The sequence below is a fragment of the Schistocerca gregaria genome, chromosome 2 (genome assembly GCF_023897955.1).
Source record: "Schistocerca gregaria isolate iqSchGreg1 chromosome 2, iqSchGreg1.2, whole genome shotgun sequence".
Lineage (NCBI taxonomy): Eukaryota > Metazoa > Arthropoda > Insecta > Orthoptera > Acrididae > Schistocerca > Schistocerca gregaria.
In genome coordinates, this window is record NC_064921.1 from 928,368,889 (window position 1) to 928,394,771 (window position 25,883).

The window sequence follows — 25,883 nt, forward strand, 5'->3', positions numbered from 1 at the left end:
GAAGCATCGCGGTGCCAGTGCTGATGGACAGTGGTAGCAGATGCAGCGGAGTCTGGGGCTGACGACTGTGCAACAACCTTGCTGAACACTTTTCACCAACAGGGGTGAACCTATAAGAACTGAGGAACCGATGAAGAGCTGCTTCTGGTGACACAACCAAAACGTATTTTTTGCTCCAAGTCTTAACACTTTGTCATCCACATGTCTCAAACAAATTTATCTGCTTGGCGTCAGAAGATCTAATTCAGATTACTTGGCTTGTCGCCAGCCATTCTTGACATATCAGGAGATTATAAATTGTTAAGTTTTACTAATCTCATCATTAGTTCTCATAAGTTCTCAATCCTGTTCCCCTACTTCCATGAAATTTCGAAGATATACATAAGTAATCATGGGTGGCTGGAATTTGATAGTAGGAAAAGGAAGAGAAGGAGACATAGTAGGTGAAAATGGAATGGGGGTAAGAAATGAAAGAGGAAGCCACCTGGTAGAATTTTGCAAAGAGCATAACTTAATCATAGCTAACACTTGGTTTAAGAACCATGAAAGAAGGTTGTATACATGGAAGAACCCTGGAGATACTAGAAGGGTTCAGATAGATTATATAATTGTAAGAAAGAGTTTTAGAAACCACATTTTAAATTCTAAAGACATTTCCAGGGGCAGATGTGGACTCGGACCACAATCTATTGGTTATGAACTGTAGATTAAAACTGAAGAAACTGCAAAAAGGTGGGAGTTTAAAGAGATGGGACCTGGATAAACTGAAAGAACCAGAGGTTGTAGAGAGTTTCAGGGAGAACATTAGGGAACAATTGACAGGAATGGGGGAAAGAAATACAGTAGAAGAAGAATGGGTAGCTGTGAAAGATGAAATAGTCAAGGCAGCAGAGGATCAAGGAGGTAAAAAGATGAGGGCTAGTAGAAATCCTTGGGTAACAGAAGATATACTTAATTCAATTGATAAAAGGAGAAAATATAAAAATGCAGTAAATGAAGCAGGCAAAAAGGAATACAAATGTCTTGACAGTAAGTGCAAAATGGCTAAGTGGGGGTGGCTAGAGAACTGATGTAAGGATGTAGAGGCATATATCACTAGGGGGTGAGATAGATACTGCCTACAGGAAAATTAAAGAGACTTTTGGAGAAAAGAGAACCACTTGTATGAATATCAAGAGCTCAGATGGAAACCCAGTTCTAAGCAAAGAAGGGAAAGCAGAAAAACAGGAAGCAGTATATAGAGGGTCTGTACAAGGGTGATGCACTTGAGGACAATATTATGGAAGAGGATGTAGGTGAACATGAAATGCGAGAGATGATACTGCGTGAAGAGTTTGACAGAGCACTGAAAGACCTAAGCCGAAACAAGGCCCCTCGAGTAGACAACATTTCATTAGAACTACTGATAGCCTTGGGAGAGCCAGCCCTGACAAAACTCTACCATCTGGTGAGCAAGATGTAAGAGACATGCGAAATACCCTCAGAATTCAAGAAGAATATAATAATTACAATCCCAAAGAAAGCAGGTGTTGACAGATGTGAAAATTACTGAACTGTCAGTTTAATAAGCCATTCCAAAATACTAACACGAATTCTTTACAGATGAATGGAAAAACTGATAGAAGCTGACCTCGGGGAAGATCAGTTTGGATTCCGTAGAAATGTTGTAAAATGTGAGGCCATACTGACCCTACAACTTATCTTAAAAAAATAGATTAAGAAAAGGCAATCCTACGTTTCTAGCATTTGTAGACATAAAGAAAGCTTTTGACAATGTTGACTAGAATACTCTCTTTCAAATTCTGGAGATGGCAGAGGTATAATATGGGAACAAAAGGCTATTTGCAATTTGTACAGAAACCAGATGGCAGTTATAAGAGTCGAGGGGCATGGAAGGGAAGCAGTGGTCGGGAAGGGAATGAGACAAGGTTGTAGCCTATCCCCGATATTATTCAATCTTTATATTGCGCAAGCAGTAAAGGAAACAAAAGAAAAATTCTGACTAGGAATTAAAATCCGTGGAGAAGAAATAAAAACTTTGTGGTTCACCGATGACATTGTAATTCTGTCAGAGACAGCAAAGGACTTGGAAGAGCAGTGGAATGGAATGGACAGTGTCTTGAAAGGAGGATATAAGATGAACATCAACAAAAGCAAAATGAGGATAATGGAATGGAAATGAATTAAATCAGGTGATGCTGAGGGTATTAGATTAGGAAATGAGACGCTTAAAGTAGTAAATGAGTTTCGCTATTTGGGGAGCAAAATAACTGATGATGGTTGAAGTAGAGAGGATATAAAATGTAGACTGGCAATGGCAAGGAAAGCGTTTCTGAAGAAGAGAAATTTGTTAACACTGGGTATACAGGTAGATTTAAGTGTCAGGAAGTCGTTTCTGAAAGTGTTTGTATGGAGTGTACTCATGTATGGAAGTGAAATGTGGATGATAAATAGTTGGAACAAGAACAGAATAGAAGCTTTCAAAATGTGGTGCTACAGAAGATTGCTGAAGATTAGATGGGTAGATCAGATAACTAATGAGGAGGTACTGAATAGAATTAGGGAGAAGAGAAATTTGTGGCACACCTTGACTAGAAGAAGGGATTGGTTGGTAGGACATGTTCTGAGGCATCAAGGGATGACCAATTTAGTATTGGAGGGCAGCGTGGAGGGTAAAAATCATAGAGGGGACCAAGAGATGAATACACTAAGCAGATTCAGAGGGATGTAGGCTGCAGCAGATACTGGGAGATGAAGAAGCTTGCACAGGGTAGAGTAGCTTGGAGAGCTGCATCAAACCAGTCTGTGGACTGAAGATCACCACCACCACAACAACAACAACAACAACAACAACAACATATATAAATAAATACAAAATTTGTTTCTTTCATACCTTTGTTTATTTGCATTGTCTTTGGTACTTAGTATTTTCTTTCATATGATACGCAGCAAAAGTCTCCAAGATGTAATGCAGCTCCACAAGACTTGCACATTAAGTTTGTTGTTCTTATTTTTCTGTATTTGTGACATAAATGGCAGTTTCTTTGTTTTCGTTTATTCGTTTGGAAATAAGTATTAGTTGGTGTTGCTTTATGTGAGCGGAAAGTCTGTCAACTGGATCATGATGAGACATACACAATGTGGTGGCAACCTCAAAGTTTTGGTCAGGTCCAGGTACATGGTGTTTTATCCACGAATCGGACACTTTCAATAACAAATCATGAAATCGGAGACTCTTGTCTTGTGTATTGAAATACTGACATGTACAGAATGCATTAAATAATGAACAATTAAAGAGTTACATGCAAACGTTTTTGACCATTTTATAGTTTTTCTGTATATGGGGTAATAACTCAAATATTGGTTTGCCTGAACCAGTCCTTCATGTATTTGTTGTACTCAAATACACTTTCAGGTTTTTTTATTGTGTAATTGGTTTTTCTACATTTTATTTGAGTGTCAGTCAAAGTGGCATTATGTTTTGTAGAGATCATTTGTATTGTTTTAGTTTTCGAAGCTCTCCGTACCTGTGCAAGTAGTTCACCTTCCCGTTGATGACAATCTTCACACACATTGACTTTTGTGCGCTTTAATTTTTTCGGAAATCTTCTATTTTTTCATATCGTTCCATAAACTCAAATTTTCTTTTCAAGTAACTTGTCTGCAAGTTCTACACTGTTATAATAATTATCCATGTAGAGGTGATGCCACTTTCGATAAGAAGGTGTCAGTAGTTCCACCACTGTTTTTGCTAAAAGCTGTCCAGCACCGGAATATATCTTCAATGAGGAGATGTACCCCATTCCCGAATCACACAGCATCCGAATGAGTATGCCATATTTTTGTAATTTTTGACAGATTGTAAATTTTAAAATTTAATCGTCCACACCATGGTATCATTCCTTCATCAGTGTTTTGGCTTAGATTAAAAGTTTCTTTAAACTTTTTGGAAAAATAATTAGTTACAAATTACACTTTGAAAAGCCAGTCGGCATTATCCAGTTTATTGTTGTTGTTGGAAAAATGGAAAAATCATAATATTTGTCTGTATCGGATATGGGGCATTGTTTTACAAAATATTAGTGTGTCTATCAATGGATTCATTGACCAATAATCATCGATCCTTGCTTTTTTACAGTTCCCATAAGGATAGCAAGCCCAAACTATTTTCTAAGTTCGGGTCCCATAACGTCGACAAATTTGATATTTTTTAAATCCAGTTTCCTTCTATTGCAATTTTGACTGTAGTACTTGTTGGTTTCGTTGCTAGTATATTCAGATAGATTGTTCCTAATGTATAATTCTACAATATCCTCGACACTCTATGTATCTTTGGGAAATTTGTTTGGACCCAGAGATCCTTCAAATTCATTATTGGTCCTCGGTAAATCAAAGTCTGACCACTGTGTATTGTCTTCTTCGTCCGATTCATCCAAATCAGTTGCCAACCGTGGTGTTCACCAAATTCTTCTTCGATGTATTTCACTATCTTGTGATGATTCTGCTTCACTTTCATTTTTTCTGTATCCAGTCTCTTCTTCCCAATTGGCCAAGTCGTTCCGAACTTCAGACAAGATGCTCACGCATTCATCGTAAATAATCATATTGTCTCTTTCATCTGCCATGATGAAATGGCACAAGTACTTATAGAAGCAAAAAACGTGATGACGTGTGTAACTTACTGTTACCTAAACAAAACACCAACAGACTGCAAAAGGTACAAAAGTGTTGTCGCCGGGCACTGTGCAGTACTATGTTCATGACACAACTGTGGTGTCCCCGGCCAGTGATTGATACTATGCTTATGACACCACTGTGGTGTCACCAGCTCTTGACCTCTGTTTTGCGCACGACAGCTCTATGATGTCACCGGCCGCTGAGCAATACCATCCACACGACTCCACTGTGGTGTCGCCGGATGGCATAGCGTTAAATGTTCGCACTAGTCATTTTGCTTCCCTGTTTGTTGAGGGTGGAAAGAATGAGCCATGACATGAGGAACACAATTTTTTTTATTATTACTTTTTTTTACAAAAAACTTCAAATTCGTGAAATATGAACTAGGAGCAATTGTCAGTAACTAGGATATATGGGAGGCCTTCTGCTGCAAATATTTATGAGAGTTGATTCCAAAGGCTGCTGTGGATCCAGCCACAGTGACAAAGAAGTACGAGGAGGCACTTGATAGTTGGCACACTGTGGGCAGGCTGCAACAACGTGAGCTAGTTCCCCAACAATGCCTGGTTTTGTAATGCAAAATAATTTCTCAAAGGATGACAAGCTTGACCCAAAGGTTTGTCCAGCCAGCATCAAAAAGATTTTTAACTTCCATGTCAAGGTGAAAACAAAGTAATTCCTCTTTATAAAACTCTGGATCCAGACCAATCAGGAATGTGATAAGACACCAGCATTTGTATGCCCATTATAAATTGTACTTATCAGTTTTCTGTGGCTTCTTGATTCTGTTTTAATTTTTTAACTGTTTCACATCTCTCATGTTTTGCACTAGCACACTGCTCAAGTGGAGAGGAGGTATTTCATCAACACTGTTCCAAATTCATGTGGTATTTTTGCAACCCTTACTTCATGTGCAACATGATGCATTCATATACTGATGCATTATCTTCTGCGGGTCAGGATAGACAGTGTTGGAATAAGGCCACTATATCAGTAGGGAACGTATCGGCTATATGAGAGAGAGCTTCATCAACTGGAACCATAGTAAACAAAGACACTATATCAAAACTGACAAGGATGTCATTCGGACCGACAGTAATTTTCCTCAGTTTCTCAATGAAGTGTAGAGAGTTTTTAATATGATTCTCAGTTTTGCCTGTGTAAGGTTGTAACAAAGAGGCAAGGTGTCTGGCTAGTTCCTGGGTAGGAGCTCCAATTGCGACCTATTTTCAGTACAATGGTGAATTTTATGAACAGATTGATGGCGTAGCCATGGGAAGCCCCCTAAGCCCCGCAATTGCGAATTTATTCATGGAATATTTTGAACATCAAGCACTGCAGTCGGCCACAAAAAGCCCCTCGAAGTGGTATCGGTATGTGGATGATACCTTTGTAATATGGAATCATGGGGAAGAGGACTTGAATGATTTCCTGGTGCACTTAAACAGCATCAACCCAAAGATCAAATTTACCATGGAAAAAGAGAATAATGGGCAACTTAACTTTTTGGATGTATCAGTTATCAAACGGGCAGATGGGACCTTAGGCTACAAGGTCTACAGGAAAGGTACACATACTGATCGCTACCTCCATAAGAACTCAAACCACCACCCTAGGCAAAAGAGGGGGATCATAAAGACACTAGTGGATAGGGCCAATAATATTTGTGAACCAGGCTACTTACAAGAAGAACTAAATCATTTAAGAATGGCTTTTGTGAAAAATGGTTATACGAAAAACGAGATTAACCGAGCACTTCACCCAAGTATAAAAATGCCTAAGTATAAAAATGCCTAAAAATAGGAGACAGCAACAACCATAAGGCCGGAAAAGTATTTCTGCCCTTCATCCATGACATCACGGATCGCATTGGAAAAGTACTAGCCAAGTTTCAGGTGGAGACTATTTTCAGACCTACTAAGAAAATTAGTGAGTGCCTAAGATCAACAAAAGATGTTCATCACCCCCTAGCCACCCCAGGGGTATATAAAATTCCGTGTAGTTGTGGCAGGGTTTACATAGGAACTACAAAAAGAAACATCAATACACGTTTGACGGAGCACAAAAGAAACTGTCGCTTGGGACATATCGACAAATCGGCAGTAGCAGAACATGTTTTTAAGGATGGAGATCACGAAATAAAATTTGGTGAGACAAGCGTGCTAGCGAGGACGTCGCATTATTATACACGTTTGTATAGAGAGGCAATTGAAATCCACAAACATCAATACAATTTTAATCGTAAAGAAGAAGGATTAAAATGGGACAAAATATGGCGGTCGACGTTGCATCAGTCACGTGACAATTGATTGCCTGCAATCGAGAGAACAGACGATAGCCAGAGATAGATACATATTGACGCCACGTGACGTGCGGTGGCGCCCTCTACGATCTCCATATAAGCGGCGACCCCAGCTCCTAGCAGCCAGTTGCCGACTCACCTCAGAAGATGTTCTCTGTAGTTGAGAACGAAACGTCAGGGAGAAGAAGTTCTACAGATCGACCACGGCAATTTAGCCCGGAAGTGTTTACTGATGAAGACGCCGGTTGTGAAAGCCTACATGGGATGAATGATTACTTTTCTGCTCAACGATGAATTACCCCAGAATATGATACCATACGAAAGCAGTGAATGAAAGTGGCCATAGTAAGCTAATTTACTGACATTCTTATCGCCAAAATTTGCAATAACCCTAGTAGCATATGTAGCCGAACTCAGACGTTTCAGCAGACCATCAATGTGTTGCTTCCAGTTTAACCTCTCATCAGTGGACACACCTAAAAATTTTGAAAATTCTACCTTAGCTACAGACTTCTGTTCAAAGTCTATATTTATTACTGGAGTTGTGCCATTTACTGTACGGAACTGTATATACTGTGTTTTATCAAAATTTAAAGAGAGTCCGTTTGCTGAGAACCACTTAATAATTTTGTGAAAAACATCATTTACAATTACATCACTTTGTTCTTGGTTTTTGGATGTTATTACTATACTTGTATCATCAGCAAAAAGAACTAACTTTGCATCTTCATCAATATGGAATGGTAAGTCATTAATGTATATCAAGAACAGTATAGGACCTAAGGCCGAACCCTGTGGGACCCCGTGCTTGATAGCCCCCCAGTTTGAGGAATCAGCTGTTGTATTAACATTACATGAACCACTTATTTCAACTTTCTGCATTCTTCCAGTTAAGTATGAATTAAATTATTTATGCACTGCCCCCATCAAACCATAATGATTTAGCTTATCTAAAAGAATTCCATGGTTTACACAATCAAAGGCCTTTGAGAGATCACAAAAAATACCAATGGGTGATGTCCGGTTATTCAGAGCATTTAATATTTGATCAGTGAAAGCATATATAGCATTTTCTGTTGAAAAGCCTTTCTGAAAACCAAACTGACATTTTGTTAGAACTTTATTTTAACAAATGTGGGAGGCTACTCTTGAATACATTACTTTCTCAAAAATTTTTGATAGAGATTGGGCGATAGTTGTTGACATCCGATGCATCCCCCTTTTTATGCAATGGTTTTACAATGGCATATTTCAGTCTATCGGGGAAAACACCCTGCTCCAAAGAGCTATTACATACGTGGCTGAGAATCCTACTTATGTGTGGGGAACAAGCTTTAAGTATCTTGCTGGAAATGCCATCAATTCCGTAAGAGCTTTTACTTTTCAGTGAATTTATTATTTTAATGATTTGGAAATACAGTTGTTTCAAACTGCTCAGGTATGGCCTCTTCTATTAGAAGTCTTGCCTCTTCTAGTGAAGATCTAGATCCTATTTTCGCCACAACATAAAAAAATGATGATTGAAAATATTTCCAAGCCTGCTTTTATTCCTTCATTATTGCTTTTTCTAAGACAATGATAGACTTGTTGTTATACATCCAAGTGAGGAGCTGTAATATAAAATAAACAGTGAACCAGGTGAGAAAAAAATTCACGATTGTGGTAAGAAAATGACCCAGATTGTGAGCTAGCAGCACAAATCCCCAATTAATCTGTTGAGAAAGACATATAGCATGAAGGTATGCAGGCAGTACACAGTAATGTTCTTATGATCCACAGCTGTCGTGGTGACTTTGATTACCACCACAGACTGCATGGAAGACCAGATTCATGTTCCAGTAGCATAATATTGCCCCCACTAGCCTGTGTCAATGACGTGGTGCAAGAGTCGAGCAGCCATTCGCCTGGATGACAGCATATCCAGACTCAGACATTGACCTGATGTAATAGAAAACATGATTTATTGACCTGGCAACTCATTTCCATTGTTCCATGATCTAATCTCATTGATACTGTGCGTGCTGCAATTGTAATTGACAATGTCGAATCAACATGGGGTCCCATAGTGGTTGACTGCTGCGTAGTCTAACACTGTGCACTGAACTGTGTGCTAAGGAACACTTGCTTCAGTACCAACATTATACTCTGTCTCCTGATCTGCCACATATCATTGTCTACCCTGCTTTACAAAGTCGGCAAGCCTCCGAATTCTACAGTCTGTGATGAGGTAATGACAACCAACACTTGGTTTCTATTTGTGATTTCACCATGCTTCTACCACTTTCCACAGATGCTCACAACCACAGCACATGAGCAGCCGGCCAGGTATGACATTACTGAAATGCTCATTCCCAGACACTGGACAACAAAATCAGCCACTTGTCAAAGTTGCTATGTTGGGTGACTTCCCTGTGTGTGGTCCGTGTCATCACTAGAATGATTCCCCGTTTCTCTCTGCTCCACTTGTAGACTTTTCTTACTGCTTTACATAGTCACAACTCCACCGGGTGACATTCAGTCTTGTGGTGGGCAGTGGTCATAATGTTTCTGATCATCACTTTAGAATTAAATGTGATAAACGGAACAATATACAGCAGTGCTGCACAAAGTTTGTTACTAGGCATATCCTGAAGATGGCAAATACGAAACTTGTCAAAACATTGTTACACATCAAACAAGATATTCAACTGATTAAAGAATTCATCAGACTACAGCATTCATTAGTAAAGTTGATCTACTAAATACAGTAATAGAAGGAAAACATTACCTGCTGATAAGGACAGGATATCGGGGATGATTGTTACCTCTAATATTAGAAGACTACTGCTACAGAAGTGACAGAGGAATGTATGTGTTCTTGAGTAAATGATTTGATGGGAGTTGCATGAAGAAAATATTCACAATAGGGTTTTTCTTGTCAACTCACTAGTAAAACATAAATAAAAGAGGAGAATTTAGTTGGACAAGGAGCATAAAACTGTTGCCAACCAATGGAAACATTTTGTTTGAGTCTGCTGTGACAGTGCCACAAGATTCGTGGTAGAGAAGCTGCTGTCTAAACTCTTGTAAATCAAAGTAATACAAAGTAGAGACATTAATAGTACAAGGAGTACTAAAATTGGGTCATGTAGTTACACTTGGAGGAAGATTTACTTGTAGTACATATCAAATGAATTTTAAGATACCATATTCATTCTCGTAATCCGGCATGGTTTGCAAAATTTGAATCCCAAAATTAGATTGAAGGTGATGTAGGATTTTAGGTCTGCCATCTTTGGCATGGGAGTAGATATATGCAGAGTTGGGATGGAGACAAAGGTCAGGCTAAGATGTTTTAGGTCTCTGTGGTGAGAGACAGTACAAAATGACTTAGACGTCAGGCCAATGACGTAGATACGGTGTTAATATGGAACTGAGACTCTGCGTTGGCTTCTGGTCTGCTTTTAATTGTTCTTCACATGTTGCTTTTATTTGTTCTTCACAAGTTTACACAGTTATGCCGAAGACACACACACTGGTTTATAACGTGAATCTGGGACCCACATAACATAAGTATAAAAGATGGATGAGGCTTGTATCTTCAAGCTATTAATAGATGATTCAGCCAATTACCAGACCAAATTTCCACACTGGCCTGACACTGTATAATGATTAGGGTACCCAAAGTAACATCTAATTATGGTATTCAAATCATGAATGGTGAAAGAAGCCAGTTACAAATTGCTATAATTGGCCTTACAAATGGCTTGTGACTGAGTCAACTATTGTGTCCAGTTCACAATCAGTGATCATAACATTGGGAGTTGCTGAATGCATATAGTCACATACAGGACTGGTGAAAGTGACTGGTTTTGTCTCTTGGTGCTGTAAGTCTCAACGAAAGCCACAAAGCTTACTGCTGAAATTGGCACTTAGACAATTTTTGATTGTTTTGACAAACTTTCATGACTCGGTCATTATGTCATTCATTACTGTGAGAACAATTCCTAGCTGCGAACTGCATCTTCCAAGTTGATCAAGCTTCCCCTCACACTGCTTGAAATGTTCAATATCAGCTTGCTGAGCTTGCGGATAAAACTGCACCTCTTCCCTGGCTTCTGTAACGTCTGGTTTTCGGTGCAATTAGGTTATTGTAGTCTGATGAAAAAACTGTTAAGAGTCCATTAACCACATTCATTTCATCTCAAAAATTAAAAAAAAAACTTAAAAAATGGAGCTATTTCTTTGCTAAAGGGAATGATATTGTAATTGCGTAACACTCGGGATTCAGTGCATTGGTTCCAAGGAGGATTCAACAAAACTGCATCCAGTATCTGAACGGCAGGGTGGGATTGGACAATTCAGTTTCATGGAAAGCGGAGAAGATGGGAATACTCAAATTAAAGTGAAAGTGCTGGCAGGTCGAAACACACACAAACAAACATAAACATACACACAAAATTCAAGCTTTCGCAACCAACGGTTGCTTCATCTTGAAAGAGGGAAGGAGATGGAAAGACGAAAGGATGTGGGTTTTAAGGCAGAGGGTAAGGAGTCATTCCAATCCCGGGAGCAGAAAGACTTACCTTAGGGGAGAAGAAGGACAGGTATACACTCGCGCACACACACCCATATCCATCCGCACATACACAGACACAAGCAGACATTTGTAAAGGCAAAGAGTTTGGACAGAGATGTCAGTCGAGGCGGAAGTACACAGGCAAAGATGTTGTTGAAAGACAGGTGAGGTATGAGTGGTGGCAACTTGAAATTAGAGGAGGTTGAGGCCTGGTGGATAACAAGAAGAGAGGATATACTGAAGGGCAAGTTCCCATCTCCGGAGTTCTGACAGTTTGGTGTTAGTGGGAAGTATCCAGATAACCCGGACGGTGTAACACTGTGCCAAGATGTTCTAGCCGTGCACCAAGGCATGTTTAGCCACAGGGTGATCCTCATTACCAACAAACACTGTCTGCCTGTGTCCATTCATGCGAATGGACAGTTTGTTGCTGGTCATTCCCACATAGAAAGCTTCACAGTGTAGGCAGGTCAGTTGGTAAATCACATGGGTGCTTTCACACGTGGCTCTGCCTTTGATCGTGTACACCTTCCGGGTTACAGAACTGGAGTAGGTGGTGGTGGGAGGGTGCATGGGCCAGGTTTTACACCGGGGCGGTTACAAGGGTAGGAGCCAGAGGGTATGGAAGGTGGTTTGGTGATTTCATAGGGATGAACTAAGAGGTTACGAAGGTTAGGTGGACAGCGGAAAGACACTCTTGGTGGAGTGGGGATGATTTCATGAAGGATGGATCTCATTTCACGGCAGGATTTGAGGAACTCATATCTGTGCTGGAGAGCCACATTCAGAGTCTGATCCAGTCCCGGAAAGTATCCTGTCACAAGTGGGGCACTTTTGTGGTTCTTCTGTGGGAGGTTCTGGGTTTGAGGGGATGAGGAAGTGGCTCTGGTTATTTGCTTCTTTACCAGGTCAGGAGGCTAGTTGCGGGATGCGAAAGCTGTTTTCAGGTTGTTGGTGTAATGGTTCAGGGATTCAGGACTGGAGCAGATTCGTTTGTCATGAAGACTTAGGCTGTAGGGAAGGGACCGTTTGATGATTAGATTAAATTAGATTAGATTAATACTTGTTCCATAGATCATGAATACGACACTTCGTAATGATGTGGAACGTGTCAGGTTAATAAAAGATGTCTGTACAAGAAATTACATTACACAAAATATTGCATGACACTAATGATTAAGTTTTTTTATTTTTTATTTTTTTAAATATCTAAAAATTCAGCCAATGAGTAGAAGGAGTTGTCATCTAGAAATTCTTTTAATTTATTTTTAAATGTTAGTTGGCTATCTGTCAGACTTTTGATGCTGTTTGGTAGGTGCCCAAAGACTTTTGTGGCAGCATAATTTACCCCTTTCTGTGCCAAAGTCAGATTTAACCCTGCATAGTGAAGATCATCCTTTCTCCTGGTGTTATAGGTATGCACACTGCTATTACTTTTGAATTGGGTTGGATTATTATCAAAAAATTTCATAAGGGAATATATATACTGTGAGGTTACTGTGAGGATCCCAAGATCCTTAAATGTCTGCAGGATGACCGTGGGTGGGCTCCAGCAATTATTCTGATTACACGTTTTTGTGCAATGAATACTTTTCTACTCAACGATGAATTACCCCAGAATATGATGCCATACGAAAGCAGTGAATGAAAGTAGGCATAGTAAGCTAATTTACTGAGATTCTTATCACCAAAATTTGCAGTAACCCTAATAGCATATGTAGCTGAACTCAGACGTTTCAGCAGACCATCAATGTGTTGCTTCCAGTTTAAGCTCTCATCAATGGACACACCTAAAAATTTTGAAAATTCTACCTTAGCTACAGACTTCTGTTCAAAGTCTATATTTATTACTGGAGTTGTGCCATTTACTGTACGGAACTGTATATACTGTGTTTTATCAAAATTTAAAGAGAGTCCGTTTGCTGAGAACCACTTAATAATTTTGTGAAAAACATCATTACAATTACATCACTTAGTTCTTGGTTTTTGGATGTTATTACTTTACTTGTATCATCAGCAAAAAGAACTAACTTTGCATCTTCATCAATGTGGAATGGTAAGTCATTAATGTATATCAAGAACAGTAAAGGACCTAAGACCGAACCCTGTGGGACCCCGTGCTTGATAGCACCCCAGTTTGAGGAATCAGCTGTTGTTTTAACATTACACGAACCACTTATTTCAACTTTCTGCATTCTTCCAGTTAAGTATGAATTAAACCATTTGTGCACTGCCCCACTCAAACCATAATGATTTAGCTTATCTAAAAGAATTCCATGATTTACACAATCAAAGGCCTTTGAGAGATCACAAAAAATACCAATGGGTGATGTCCGGTTATTCAGAGCATTTAATATTTGATCAGTGAAAGCATATATAGCATTTTCTGTTGAAAAGCCTTTCTGAAAACCAAACTGACATTTTGTTAGTACTTTATTTTTACAAATATGGGAGGCTACTCTTGAATACATTACTTTCTCAAAAATTTTTGATAGAGCTGTCAGAAGAGAGATTGGGCGGTAGTTGTTGACATCCGACGTATCCCCCTTTTTATGCAATGGTTTTACAATGGCATATTTCAGTCTATCAGGGAAAACACCCTGCTCCAAAGAGCTATTACATACGTGGCTGAGAATCCTACTTATCTGTGGGGAACAAGCTTTAAGTACTTTGCTGGAAATGCCATCAATTCCGTAAGAGCTTTTACTTTTCAGTGAGTTTATTATTTTACTGATTTCAGAGGGAGAGGTTGGTGAAATTACAGTTGTTTCAAACTGCGCAGGTATGGCCTCTTCTATTAATAGCCTTGCCTCTTCTAGTGAAGATCTAGATCCTATTTTCTCCACAACATTTAAAAAATGATTATTCAAAATATTTTCAATTTCTGATTGTTTGTTAGTGCACTTGTCATTCAGTTTTATTGCACTAAAGTCTTCCTGTGCTCTTGGTTGCCCTGTTTCCCTTTCAATAATATTCCAAATTGCTTTAATTTTATTATCAGAGTTACTGATCTCAGACATGATACACATGCTTCTGGACTTTTTAATAACTTTTCTTAGTACCGCACAGTAGTTTTTGTAATATTGAACAATTTCGGGGTCAGTACTCTTGCTGTTAGATACAGTTCTCTTTTACGGTTGCAAGATATTCTTATTCCTTTAGTTAGCCAAGGTTTTTTATATGTTTTCTTGGAATTATGTTTAACTATTTTCTTGGGAAAACAGTTTTCAAATACCCTTAAAAATGTATTGTGAAATAAGTTATATTTCAAGTTTGCATCGGGTTCCTTATACACTTCATCCCAGTCTAGCTGCTGTAGGCTTTCCCTAAAGTTTGCAATATTTATATTGTTAATTGAACGCACTGCTTTGAAAGTCTGATTTATTATACTGCATGGAGCTATGTCATGTACTGTAACAAGCTGTGCACTATGATCTGAAAGACCATTCTCAACAGGATAAGCATTTATGTCCTTAAACTTATCTTAGTCTATAAAAAAGTTATCTATCAATGTACTGCTGTTCTTTGTTATCCGAGTAGGAAAATCAGTGATGGAGCTCAAATTGAAAGAACTGAGTAATACTAAAAGGTCATTCTTCCTATTACACTCTTTCAGGGAATCAACATTGAAATCCCCACAAATGATAATTTGCTTCCCCCTGTCTGACAGATAGCACAACAAAGCATCCAAGTTTTCTAGAAATAGCTGGAAATTCCCTGAGGGGGACCTATACACTGTTACAATTATGAAAGTGCCATCATTTAGTTTTAGTTCAGTGGCACATGCTTCCATATGTTGCTCTACACAAAATTTTTTAGTTTCTAAATTTTTTGCACTGTGGAAGCTTTTGACATATATGGCAACTCCTCCTCTCATCATATTATCTCTACTTACATGTGCAGCTAATTTGTACCCATTGATGCTAACCTTTTGCATATTAGTGACAATGTGATGCTCAGACAGGCATAGTATATTTATTACATTCTTGGTTTCTATATCTTCTAAACAAAGCAGAAGCTCATCAATTTTATTCTTCAATCCCCCAATATTTTGATGAAATATACTAACAGTATTTTTCACTTTACTTTTGTGAGTATCTTGAACTTTTTTAACATCTTTAGTACTTGCCTGGCTGAGTTTCCCACTGGACACTGATCTTACACTAAAATTGGAATTGGTGGCAGCTGTCATAATGGAGGTACTGTTGCTTGTTGGTGGGTTTGATGTGGACGGACGTGTGAAGCTGGCCATTGGACAGAGGGAGGTCAACGTCAAGGAAAGTGGCATGGGATTTGGAGTAGGACCAGGTGAATCTGATGGAACCAAAGGAGTTGAGGTTGGAGAGGAAATTCCGGAATTCTTCTTCACTATGAGTCCAGATCATGAAGATGTCATCAATAAATCTGTACCAAACTTTGGGTTGGCAGGCCTGGGTAATGAAGAAGGCTTCCTCTAAGCGACCCATGAATAGGTTGGCGTACGAGGGGGCCATCCTGGTACCCATGGCTGTTCCCTTTAATTGTTGGTATGTCTGGCCTTCAAAAGTGAAGAAGTTGTGGGTCAGGATGAAGCTGGCTAAGGTAATGAGGAAAGAGGTTTTAGGTAAGGTGGCGGGTGATCGGCGTGAAAGGAAGTGCTCCATCACAGTGAGGCCCTGGACGTGTGGAATATTTGTGTATAAGGAAGTGGCATCAATGGTTACAAGAATGGTTTCCGGGGATAACAGATTGGGTAAGGATTCCAGGCTTTGTTGGTGTCTTTGATGAAGGATGGGAGACTGCATGTAATGGGTTGAAGGTGTTGATCTATGTAGGCAGAGATACGTTCTGTGGGGGCTTGGTAACCAGCTACAATGGGGCGGCCAGGATGATTGGGTTTGTGAATTTTAGGAAGAAGGTAGAAGGTAGGGGTGTGGGGTGTCGGTGGGGTCAGGAGGTTGATGGAGTCAGGTGAAAGGTTTTGTAGGGGGCCTAAGGTTCTGAGGATTCCTTGAAGCTCCACGTGGACATCAGGAATGGGATTACTTTGGCAAACTTTGTATGTGGTGGTGTCTGAAAGTTTACACAGTCCCTCAGCCACAGTGATGTAAAAAAAGAAATTCAAAATTTGCTTCATTAACCTTGTGTGTATATGTTTCCGTGCCTACATGATTGTGATGCTGATGAAAATGATGATTTCTTTTACAGAGGTATGTGGATTACTTCAAGGTCAGAGAATTTCTGCTAAATAAGGTCAGACAGAGACTCATTACCCTTAATGGCACAAAAACAGTGAGAGATGAGATTTCAACAAAGAAGACAGCTGCTGTGAGGAATCCGAGGTCTTTGCAAGTTGACAGCATCATAAACCGTGTGAAAAGAAAAGCACGTGGTTTGAACCAATCAGGGGACATTGGAAATTCAAGTAAATTATCTTTAATTTAATGACTTATTTGTGTATACAGAAGAAATAGTATTCATGTAGTTATATGATGAATCTGTAGTTTTATTTTTAAGATTTGTGGCATTTTCAAACCAACTTTTCTCAAATATTCATCATTATCATCTTCCTAGCCATTTCCCTCTCGTAAAATTAGCTTAGATATACAGTTTATTTTGTAGACCAATAGTGAGGAGATTACTAGTGTAGAAAATATCAGAAAAGAAAAGAAAATAAACTGTAGTACATATTTACAAAATATAGAAAAAATGAGGAACAGAAGACTGATAATATTTGGACATTTATATAGTATAAATGACAATATGCTGATGAAACATATATTCAAGTGTCTGTGGGAAAAGAAATTAACAAGAAGCTGTATTTAAGAAGTTAAAGTTTTAGATGTACACAATGTAAAGACAGAAGCACCAGAAAAAAACATTTTTGGAAAGAAAGGGTTAAGGACAGGAGCAATTAGGGAATAGGTCTGAAGTGGTCTGAAGAAAGAAAAAAAAGAGACATGGTGAAAGAATATTGAAGCAAAAGAAAGGAAAAGATGGGAAGAAATTGAAATTGGTACTTCGTCCCTATTTTGCCAAACTGGGACACACACACACACACACACACACACACACACACACACACACACACACACATACCAGGCCTATGCAGAGAAACAGGCTCTGTCTGGGTATACACTTAATTCCCTAGTTACTCGTGGAATTTCCATGAACCCTAAATCATTTTTTCTACTCCCTGTTGTTTTGGTGGTCCATTGGGCAGTATCAACACCCCAACTCCTAAAAGACCATGTGTCGCTAGTCCACCTGGTATGTTGGTGGATGTACAACAGAGCAGTGAAGCAGACCACACTCTTTGGTAGATAATGTGCATACTGTTCTTAAATGAGTAAAAGGTTCCTCTGAAAAGTTGTCAGCTTCCTACATTTGCAAGGCTCTTGGTGACTGTGGTCTATAGGTAGTGTCTTTGATTAATAATCAACACATCCTCGGTCCTGGGTTTGAACCCTGCCACTGCTTAAATTTTGAATAAAATTCACCTGCAAGGGTGGCTAAAGACTTCCATGATACGAAGTCACCCCATGCAGCCAATGGGCTTGTCACAGAGAGCGAAGGGTGGAGAGAGATTCAGAGCAAATACTTGCCCTTGAGGTGGGAAACTGCCCCTAAAGACCAAAGAATCAGCAGTTATCAACGGCATGAGATTGTGAAACGAATGGAAACCACTGCATTAAAGATGCTTAAGGTGTATCAACAGAACAAGTGGTCTGTAATAGAAAAGTGTCATGATAATCTCTCCATTTGCAAAAGATTCCAGACTAGTCCCTCATTGGATCTCCAGGAAGGGACTGCAAAGGGGAAGGTGATCATGAGAAAAAGATTGAATACCCAGTGAAGGGATAACATTCTATGAGTCGAGGTGTGGAATCTCAGAAGTTTGAATGTGGTAGGGAAACCAGAAAATCCGAAAAGGAAAACGCTAAGGCTCAGACTAGACATAGGGTGGGGGAAGGGTGGGGGGGGGGGGGGGTCATTGAACTGAAAGAAAAGAAGTCAGGGATTTCTAGATGAGTATAGGGTAATATCAACAGCAGCAGAAAATAGTATTATGGGAGTAGGATTTGTCATAAATAAGAAAGTAGGGCAGAGAGTGAGTTACTGTGAACAGTTGAGTGATATGGCTGTTGTCATCAGAAACGACAGCAAACCAACACCAACAACATTAGTTCAGGTGCACATGCCAATGTTACAAGCTGACGATGAAGAGATAGAGAAAGTGTGTGAGGATATTGAATGGTTAATTCAGTACATAAAGGGAGATGAAAATCTAATAGTCATGGGGGACAGGGATATTGTTGTAAGGGAAAGAGTAGAAGAAATGTTTAAGGGAGAATATAGGCTTGGTACTAGAAGTAGAAGCCGACCTCGGGGAAGATGAGTTTGGATTCCATAGAAATATCAGAATACGTGAGGCAAGGGATCACCAGTCTGGTATTGGAGGGCAGCATGGAGGGTAAAAATTGTAGAGGGAGACCAAGAGATGAATACACTAAGCAGATTCAGAAGGATGTAGGTTGCAGTAGGTACTGGGAGATGAAGAAGCTTGCACAGGATAGAGTAGCATGGAGAGCTCCATCAAACCAGTCTCAGGACTGAAGACCACAACGACAACAACAAGTCCGAGTATTAACTCTGATTTCTCAAATATTGTCATTGTGATCATTTTGTGAGGCACGTGTATGAGGAACTAATAAGTTCGTGATCGGAATTCACCTGCCAGACAGAGTGGCACCTGAAAGAAAGCCACTGTATTGGGTGCTCTGTAGCATAGACTGGCCACTTTTTAGCCCACGTTCTGTGTTCGATCATTGTGACAGTGTCCAGGAATGGGTGGATTATATTATCAAAATAATCCACCACACCAATGAAGCATCCATTCTGCAGTGTTCGGGTCGGTTGAAAAGGCAGACTGTTCCTTGGTGGCTGGACAAATTCTGCTCTGCAAGCAGGAACAAGAGGGCCCTCTTCATAGCTTCAAGCCCTGGGCAACAACAGAGAACCTCGTAGCCTCTCGGTAGTGATGCGAAATGTTGCTGAATTGTTAGGGACAGTAAAAGGAGATTGTGGCAACAGTTCCTGAGCCCTATCAATTATTCCACTAATTGTATGTTTGTATGGGAGACCATGAGGCAGATTTCTGGGATAGGAGGTAGGTGCCCAGTTGTGACGAAGCAAGCTGGGATAATTGTAATAACCCTCTTGTTTTGCCTTCTGCCTCCTTAATTTCATTTTTCATGTTTAACGAGTTACCATAAACATATGCGAATATAATCTGCATTTTCATAAAAGAGTCAGATTGGCCTGTAGTTTTAAAGCATATAACACCAGATCTAATTTTGTACCTAGTTTTATGTATGTAACTGATTTTGTAATTTATTTTGACTACTCCTAGTTAGTATCTTTCATTATATGACAAAATCAGTAATTGTTTCATAACTTCAATTCTATTGTTGACTAATAAACAAATATAAGTTATGTACTAATTATAAACATTTGGAAGATGAAATATTAGTAATCTTGAAGTATTTATTTGGCTGTATTCAAAAACATGTTAGCAAAGCCAGCCTTTCATTAATTCCAAAGTAATTAACAGTTTTTCAGAAGCGTTGTTCACATAATGAAGTATGTTAATTTCATCATTTAAACAAATAATTCGGCCTAAACCTTGTAGTACAAGAAACTATTTAAAAGATGGAATTTTTTGATGCAATCAGTTAATTTAATGAGTTAAGTTTAAATTGTAATTTCTGTAAATTTAACTTGAAACATTGTGTAGTTTTTGGGCCTATTATTGTGATGATATATAATGGTCCGATTTTTGGTCATAAGACAGTCAGTCCACATCAGAGTTTCACATGAGAAATCTGTGTTGGTTAGGACAACAACAATGCTTCAAATTAACAGTGGAATAAGTGTTAAACAGTTACGCCATGTGTAAAAACAATGACAGTGTCTGCTCCATATGTACCTTTCTATTCTTCAAGAACTGTGAACTTTGTGGTTAGGTTTTTACTGCTTGTAAATGTTCAGTAGTAAACTATTGTAGCAGTTTGTGGAGGTTTGCCTGCACACTATTAATGAGGCTTATCGAAAGTTGAAAAATAGTGCACTGGTCTTATAACTGTGTAATATTGGGGGGTTGTAAACAGTGAAAATAAAAGACAGTGCAACATAAATGTGCATATGTCAGCGACAATATTTACAGTAGTCATTGTCCAAATTACGAACCCCATTTTTCAGCCAGTGTAGCAACGCAGTATGCCGACACCGAGAACAACAAATCTTCAACGAAATAAATAAAGCAGGTGGGACGGCCACTCAGTGGCTGCTGTAGTGAGGAGTGGAAGACTACAGACCAACCCACAAGTTGTTGCCCAGACTATGGCAGTCTATTTTTCCACACTTACCACCAATTCCAATCATGATTCAGGTTTCTGATGCTACTGAGTGGCTGCAGATGGCAGGGAGTAGGGACTTCTATCCTCTACTGATGAAGAATACAATAGTCCCTTCTCCATGTGGGAGGTGTACTCTCCATTATTTGTGGCTTGTGACACATCACCTTGTTATGATAGGATCCATTGTAGTATGTTATGGCACCACACAGGGAGGAGCAAAGAAATCCTCCTCATGCTTTTTAACGTCATTTGGGCTACAGGACACTTTCCCAACTCATGGCAAGAGGCAATTTTAATTCCACTTTTAAAACCTGGGAAGGACTGCACATGCCTGAGTAGTTATTGTGGTGTTACCTTGTTAGCTGCTTGGGAAAGAACTTGAAGTGGATGGTCAGTCACCTTGTCGGGATCATAGAATCCAGGCAGCTTCTGTCACTTTCAGTCTTCAAGGTGTGTGAGAAGGGTAATGAAGCTTATTTTTTTATCTAACAAAGTTTTTTATTTTTTTCAGAGTAGTTCCGTCTGCAGCTCATGGTCTAGTGGCTAGCATTGCTACCTCTGGATCATGGGGTCCTGGGTTCGATTCCCAGTCGTGTTGGGGATTTTGTTATGCTCGTGGACTGGCTGTTTGTGTTGTCCTCATAATTTCATCATCATCCTCATCATTTGTGACAGTGGCTAGATTAGACTGTGAAAAGAAAGAAATTGGACTGTGAACAAATTGGAACTTTTTGTAGGCACTGATGACTGTGCAGTTGAGCACCCCACAAACCAATCATCATCATCTTCGAAGTAGTTCCCTTCAGCCCCTATATACCAGTGAAGATATTGTTCCAAGTCTCGGTAGCAGCACTGAAAGGCTTCATCTGGTGGGACCTTTTAACATACTGGCCACATTCCTTTGAATGTTATCCAGAGTCCCAAACTGATGTTATTTTAAGACATTTTTCAATTTTAGGAAAAGAAAAGAGTCACGACGACTAGGATCACGTGAATTGGGTGCTGCTGTGGAACAACAGGAATGCCTTTTGAGGTCAAGAATTTCGTGATAGAAGTGGCTGTGTGACGTGGGACATTGTCATGATGCAGCATCCACTTGTCTGCAGTGTCTGGTCTCACACAGTTCATATTTTTCTTGAGCCTTTCATATGTGTGATACCCGTACTGCCAAAAGAAAAGCAAATCAGCATTGCTTTGATTTTTGATTTTCTCATTTGAGCTTTTTTCGGTCAAGGAGATGTCTCAGTGTACTACTCCTCACTTTGTCACCTTGTCTCAGAATTGTACTAAAAATCCAGGATTCATCACCTGTGATCACATGACAAAACGTTTTGTAGTCATTGGCAATCCTATTAAGAACTAATCACCCATTATACCTCAGTCTGATCTCACAAGAGCATGCACAGGGTTGATATTTTCCTTGGTTTTCGAAGTTAAAGATCTTGCTGTACAAGGTTCATCTTCAATGTACTCTCGGCCTTCTAAAAATGATCTGTTCCAGCAAAAAGCTTGTGCTCTTAATAAGAAACATTCCCCAAAGCCCTGTTTAAACTTTTCACAGGTAACACTCATGGATTCCCCAAGTTTAACACAAAACTTTATGGCATAACAGCATCACTGATGGTGCTCTCAAAACTTGTGATAATTGTACGGAGATGAAACTTGGACTGAGCCTCTGGAAGGGATGAACACACCAGTGTACACAAGAACAACAACACATGTTGCCACATTGCTCATAGTGTTCTCAGTCTCATTACTTTCATCATACACCTTGTAGATCCCCAGAATATTGCTCCACCTTTGATAATGTGACCCTCCTGGAAGTGACTATACAACAGGTTTTCTTGTACCAGCATCACTTACTGGATCTATTTTTTGGCACTAAGAAGGCTGAGGATAATAATTGGAGGCATATATTGCTCAGGCAGCTCCATGAGTGGGGTTTTCGATGATGTCTTCCCTCCTGTATATGGTCCTTCCTCTTACCACACTAGTTTAGGTTTGAACTGATGGTGTCCCCTCATATTGCTTTGAGGAGGACAACGATCTCCTTGAAGGTAGTGTTTTAAGTATGACTGTCTTTGTCATAGATGTTAATAGTGTCATATCAGTTGTTAAATGTCCTGTCCAATGATTTTTATTTGTTGAGCACTTCACTGCCTTTTTTTCCCTCCTTGAGCCTTGCAACAACTTGTCAGTTGTAACTGACTATTCGATGGTTGGAGGAAAGAGCAGTGAAGAAGAGTTTTAATTTCTCCACCAAGAAATCTGTGGATGTTATTTTTAACTATTCACTTTTTGTTTTAAACTTTCCTGAGTTGAGGATGAGGAATACTGTTTCCAATTTTTAAAACATGCTGTGGTTTTTGGGCCTCACCTTTGACTCTAAACTTACATGGTTGCCACTCCTTAGGCACCTAAAAGCACAAATGTCTGCTTGTGTCTGTGTATGTGCGGATGGATGTGTGTGTGTGTGTGTGTGTGTGTGTGTGTGTGTGTGGGCGGGCGGGTGTATACCTGCCCTTTTTTCCCCTTAAGGTAAGTCTTTCCGCTCTCGGGATTGGAGTGACTCCTTACCCTCTTCCTTAAAACTCACATCCTTTCGTCTTTCCCTGTCTGCTTGTGTCTGTGTATGTGCGGATGGATATGTGTGTGTGTGTGTGTGTGTGTGTGTGTGTGCGTGTGTGTGTGTGTGTGGGCGGGCGGGCGGGCGGGTGTATACCTGCCCTTTTTTCCCCTTAAGGTAAGTCTTTCCGCTCTCGGGATTGGAGTGACTCCTTACCCTCTTCCTTAAAACCCACATCCTTTCGTCTTTCCCTCTCCTTCCCTCTTTCCTGAAGAAGCAACCGTTGGTTGCGAAAGCTTGAATTTCGTGTATATGTTTGTGTTTGTTTGTGTGTCTATCGACCTGCCAGCACTTCTGTTTGGTAAGTCACATCATCTTTGTTTTTAGATATATTTTTCCCACGTGGAATGTTTCCCTCTATTATATTCAGATCTTATAAATATGTTGTACATGTAAGGTTTGCATATTCAGGAATATTTAGTGTTTGCCTAAATAGCAGCAATCTCCCTCCAGTGTCCTTAATAAATATTCATCCTGTGCTAAGTGGTGTACTATATTGCTGATTCTGCTTTTGGATTTGGACTTGACATTACATTGCATGGCGGGGACATTGGGTACTTCAAAACATCTGCATCACTGTGACTCCAATTAGGTGATGTAAAAGCTGTCACCTACATGGACAGAGAGCAGAATACAAGAAGTATTTCATTCCTAAGGTTTGTGTGTTCATGAGACCAATGGATACTAAAACAGCAAGTAAGTCAGCTGCACATTTGGCATCCACCAATTTTTTCCGAAGATGCTGGACAAGACCGGACAAAATGGCTCAAAGGATTCAACCAAATTGTCAAATATGACTGGTGGGATGATATGATGTTTTTGGTAAATGTATACTTTCACATGGATGGCACAGCCAAACAGTGGTCTGAGAACATGAAGAGAAGCTCAATAGCAGAGACACATTCCAGACTGAACTGAAAAATATTTGGTGACAATCAGCAGCAATTCTGTTTGGTCAAAGGACAGTTCAGAAGCTGACAAAATCTCACATGTTATGAAAGATGTTGCAGAAGACAGCCACTAAGCTCTTCCGGTGAAGTATGTCATAACAGCAGAGGAATTCAAGTCATGCTAGGACATCAAGGAAATCCAACAGAAAAGAGTTGGACAAGAGAAGTATGACTGACTCCTGAATGTGGTTCCTAGGGCTGTTGTGGACAACCTCCATGACCTTGCCTTTCTCAAACATGGGTGGCATGAGGAGAGATACAACAGTTTATGGCAGCCAGAAATGTTGGACTGAGTACATGAGAGCTAGCAGCCATGAATTAAACCCACACATCAGTAGGTAATAGAGAATGTTGAAAAAGAGATGTATCAGTCTTTAGCACCAATCTTTGTCACCAGTTCAATGGGCCATGAAGAATGGGCTCTCCCAACTTGGACTTATGTCACAGCCCAGCAATCGACTAACAAAAGTGGCTGGTTAGTAAGGCAGAGAGCAAGGGCAAAAGGGAAATCTCACTGATATACTGTAGGGGAACATCAATGGTCAGAAAACATGTAGATAAACTGAATCTCCTAGCACAAGGACAACCCTTACATGTTTTACACTTATTGATGCCCCTGTGCTACAGTGCTTTACCCTCCACCACAAGGATGACATGAATGGGGAAAGGCCAGTAGAGGGGTGGCTGTGTTTGTCAATAACATACACCACTCCTCTGTTCTATCCTCATTCCTGACCTGGAAGCAGTTGCCATTGAAGTTCATGTGGGTCACAGGGTTACAATATGCTTCCTGTATTGACTGCTACAGGAAGCATTAGATCCTGAGGCTTTCACAGCCCTTAGAGATCAACTTCGCTAACCATTTCTTCTACTTGGAAACTTCAATTCCCATAATGTATTAGAGGGCTCAACCTTTACATGCCCTAGTGGTTGAGTTTTAGAGAGCCTCATGATGTTTCAAGGGCTGTGCTTGTTCAACACATGCAATCCAACTTATTTCAGTATTGTTACTGGATCATTGTCGGTCATAGATCTCTCTTTCTGCTACTCAGCCCTCACAGATTTTGCTCAATGAGAGGTTACTAATGACACAATTCCATTGATCATGTCCCACTCTAGGTCCACATACTTCTTGAAAGGAAGCTATCAAGATGGATGGTAATCACAGCTAAGTTGATGCTTTTCAACCACCTGGCTATGTTTGACTCCTGAGGCAGAGTCCAAGAGTGGGTGGACGACATCACATGTACGATCCATCATGCCACCAACTTATCCACTCTAAAGTCCTCAGACCATCTTCGAAGGCAGTTTGTGCAATTGTGGACTGAAGAGTGCTGCTCAGCAATTTGGGTTAGGCATGCAGCTGTATGAC

The 25,883-nt window shown here is 39.8% G+C and overlaps 1 protein-coding gene across 2 annotated transcripts in view; it reads left to right on the top strand.

The window, feature by feature from the left end:
• The window catches only part of LOC126335357 (cilium assembly protein DZIP1-like), a 249,019-nt gene that overhangs the window by 116,295 nt on the left and 106,841 nt on the right, over window positions 1-25,883 (top strand). For both annotated transcript variants that reach the window (XM_049998546.1, XM_049998547.1), the window contains one exon: window positions 16,725-16,941. In XM_049998546.1, the coding sequence (XP_049854503.1) occupies window positions 16,725-16,941 (217 nt within the window). The remainder of the gene's footprint in view (window positions 1-16,724; window positions 16,942-25,883) is intronic.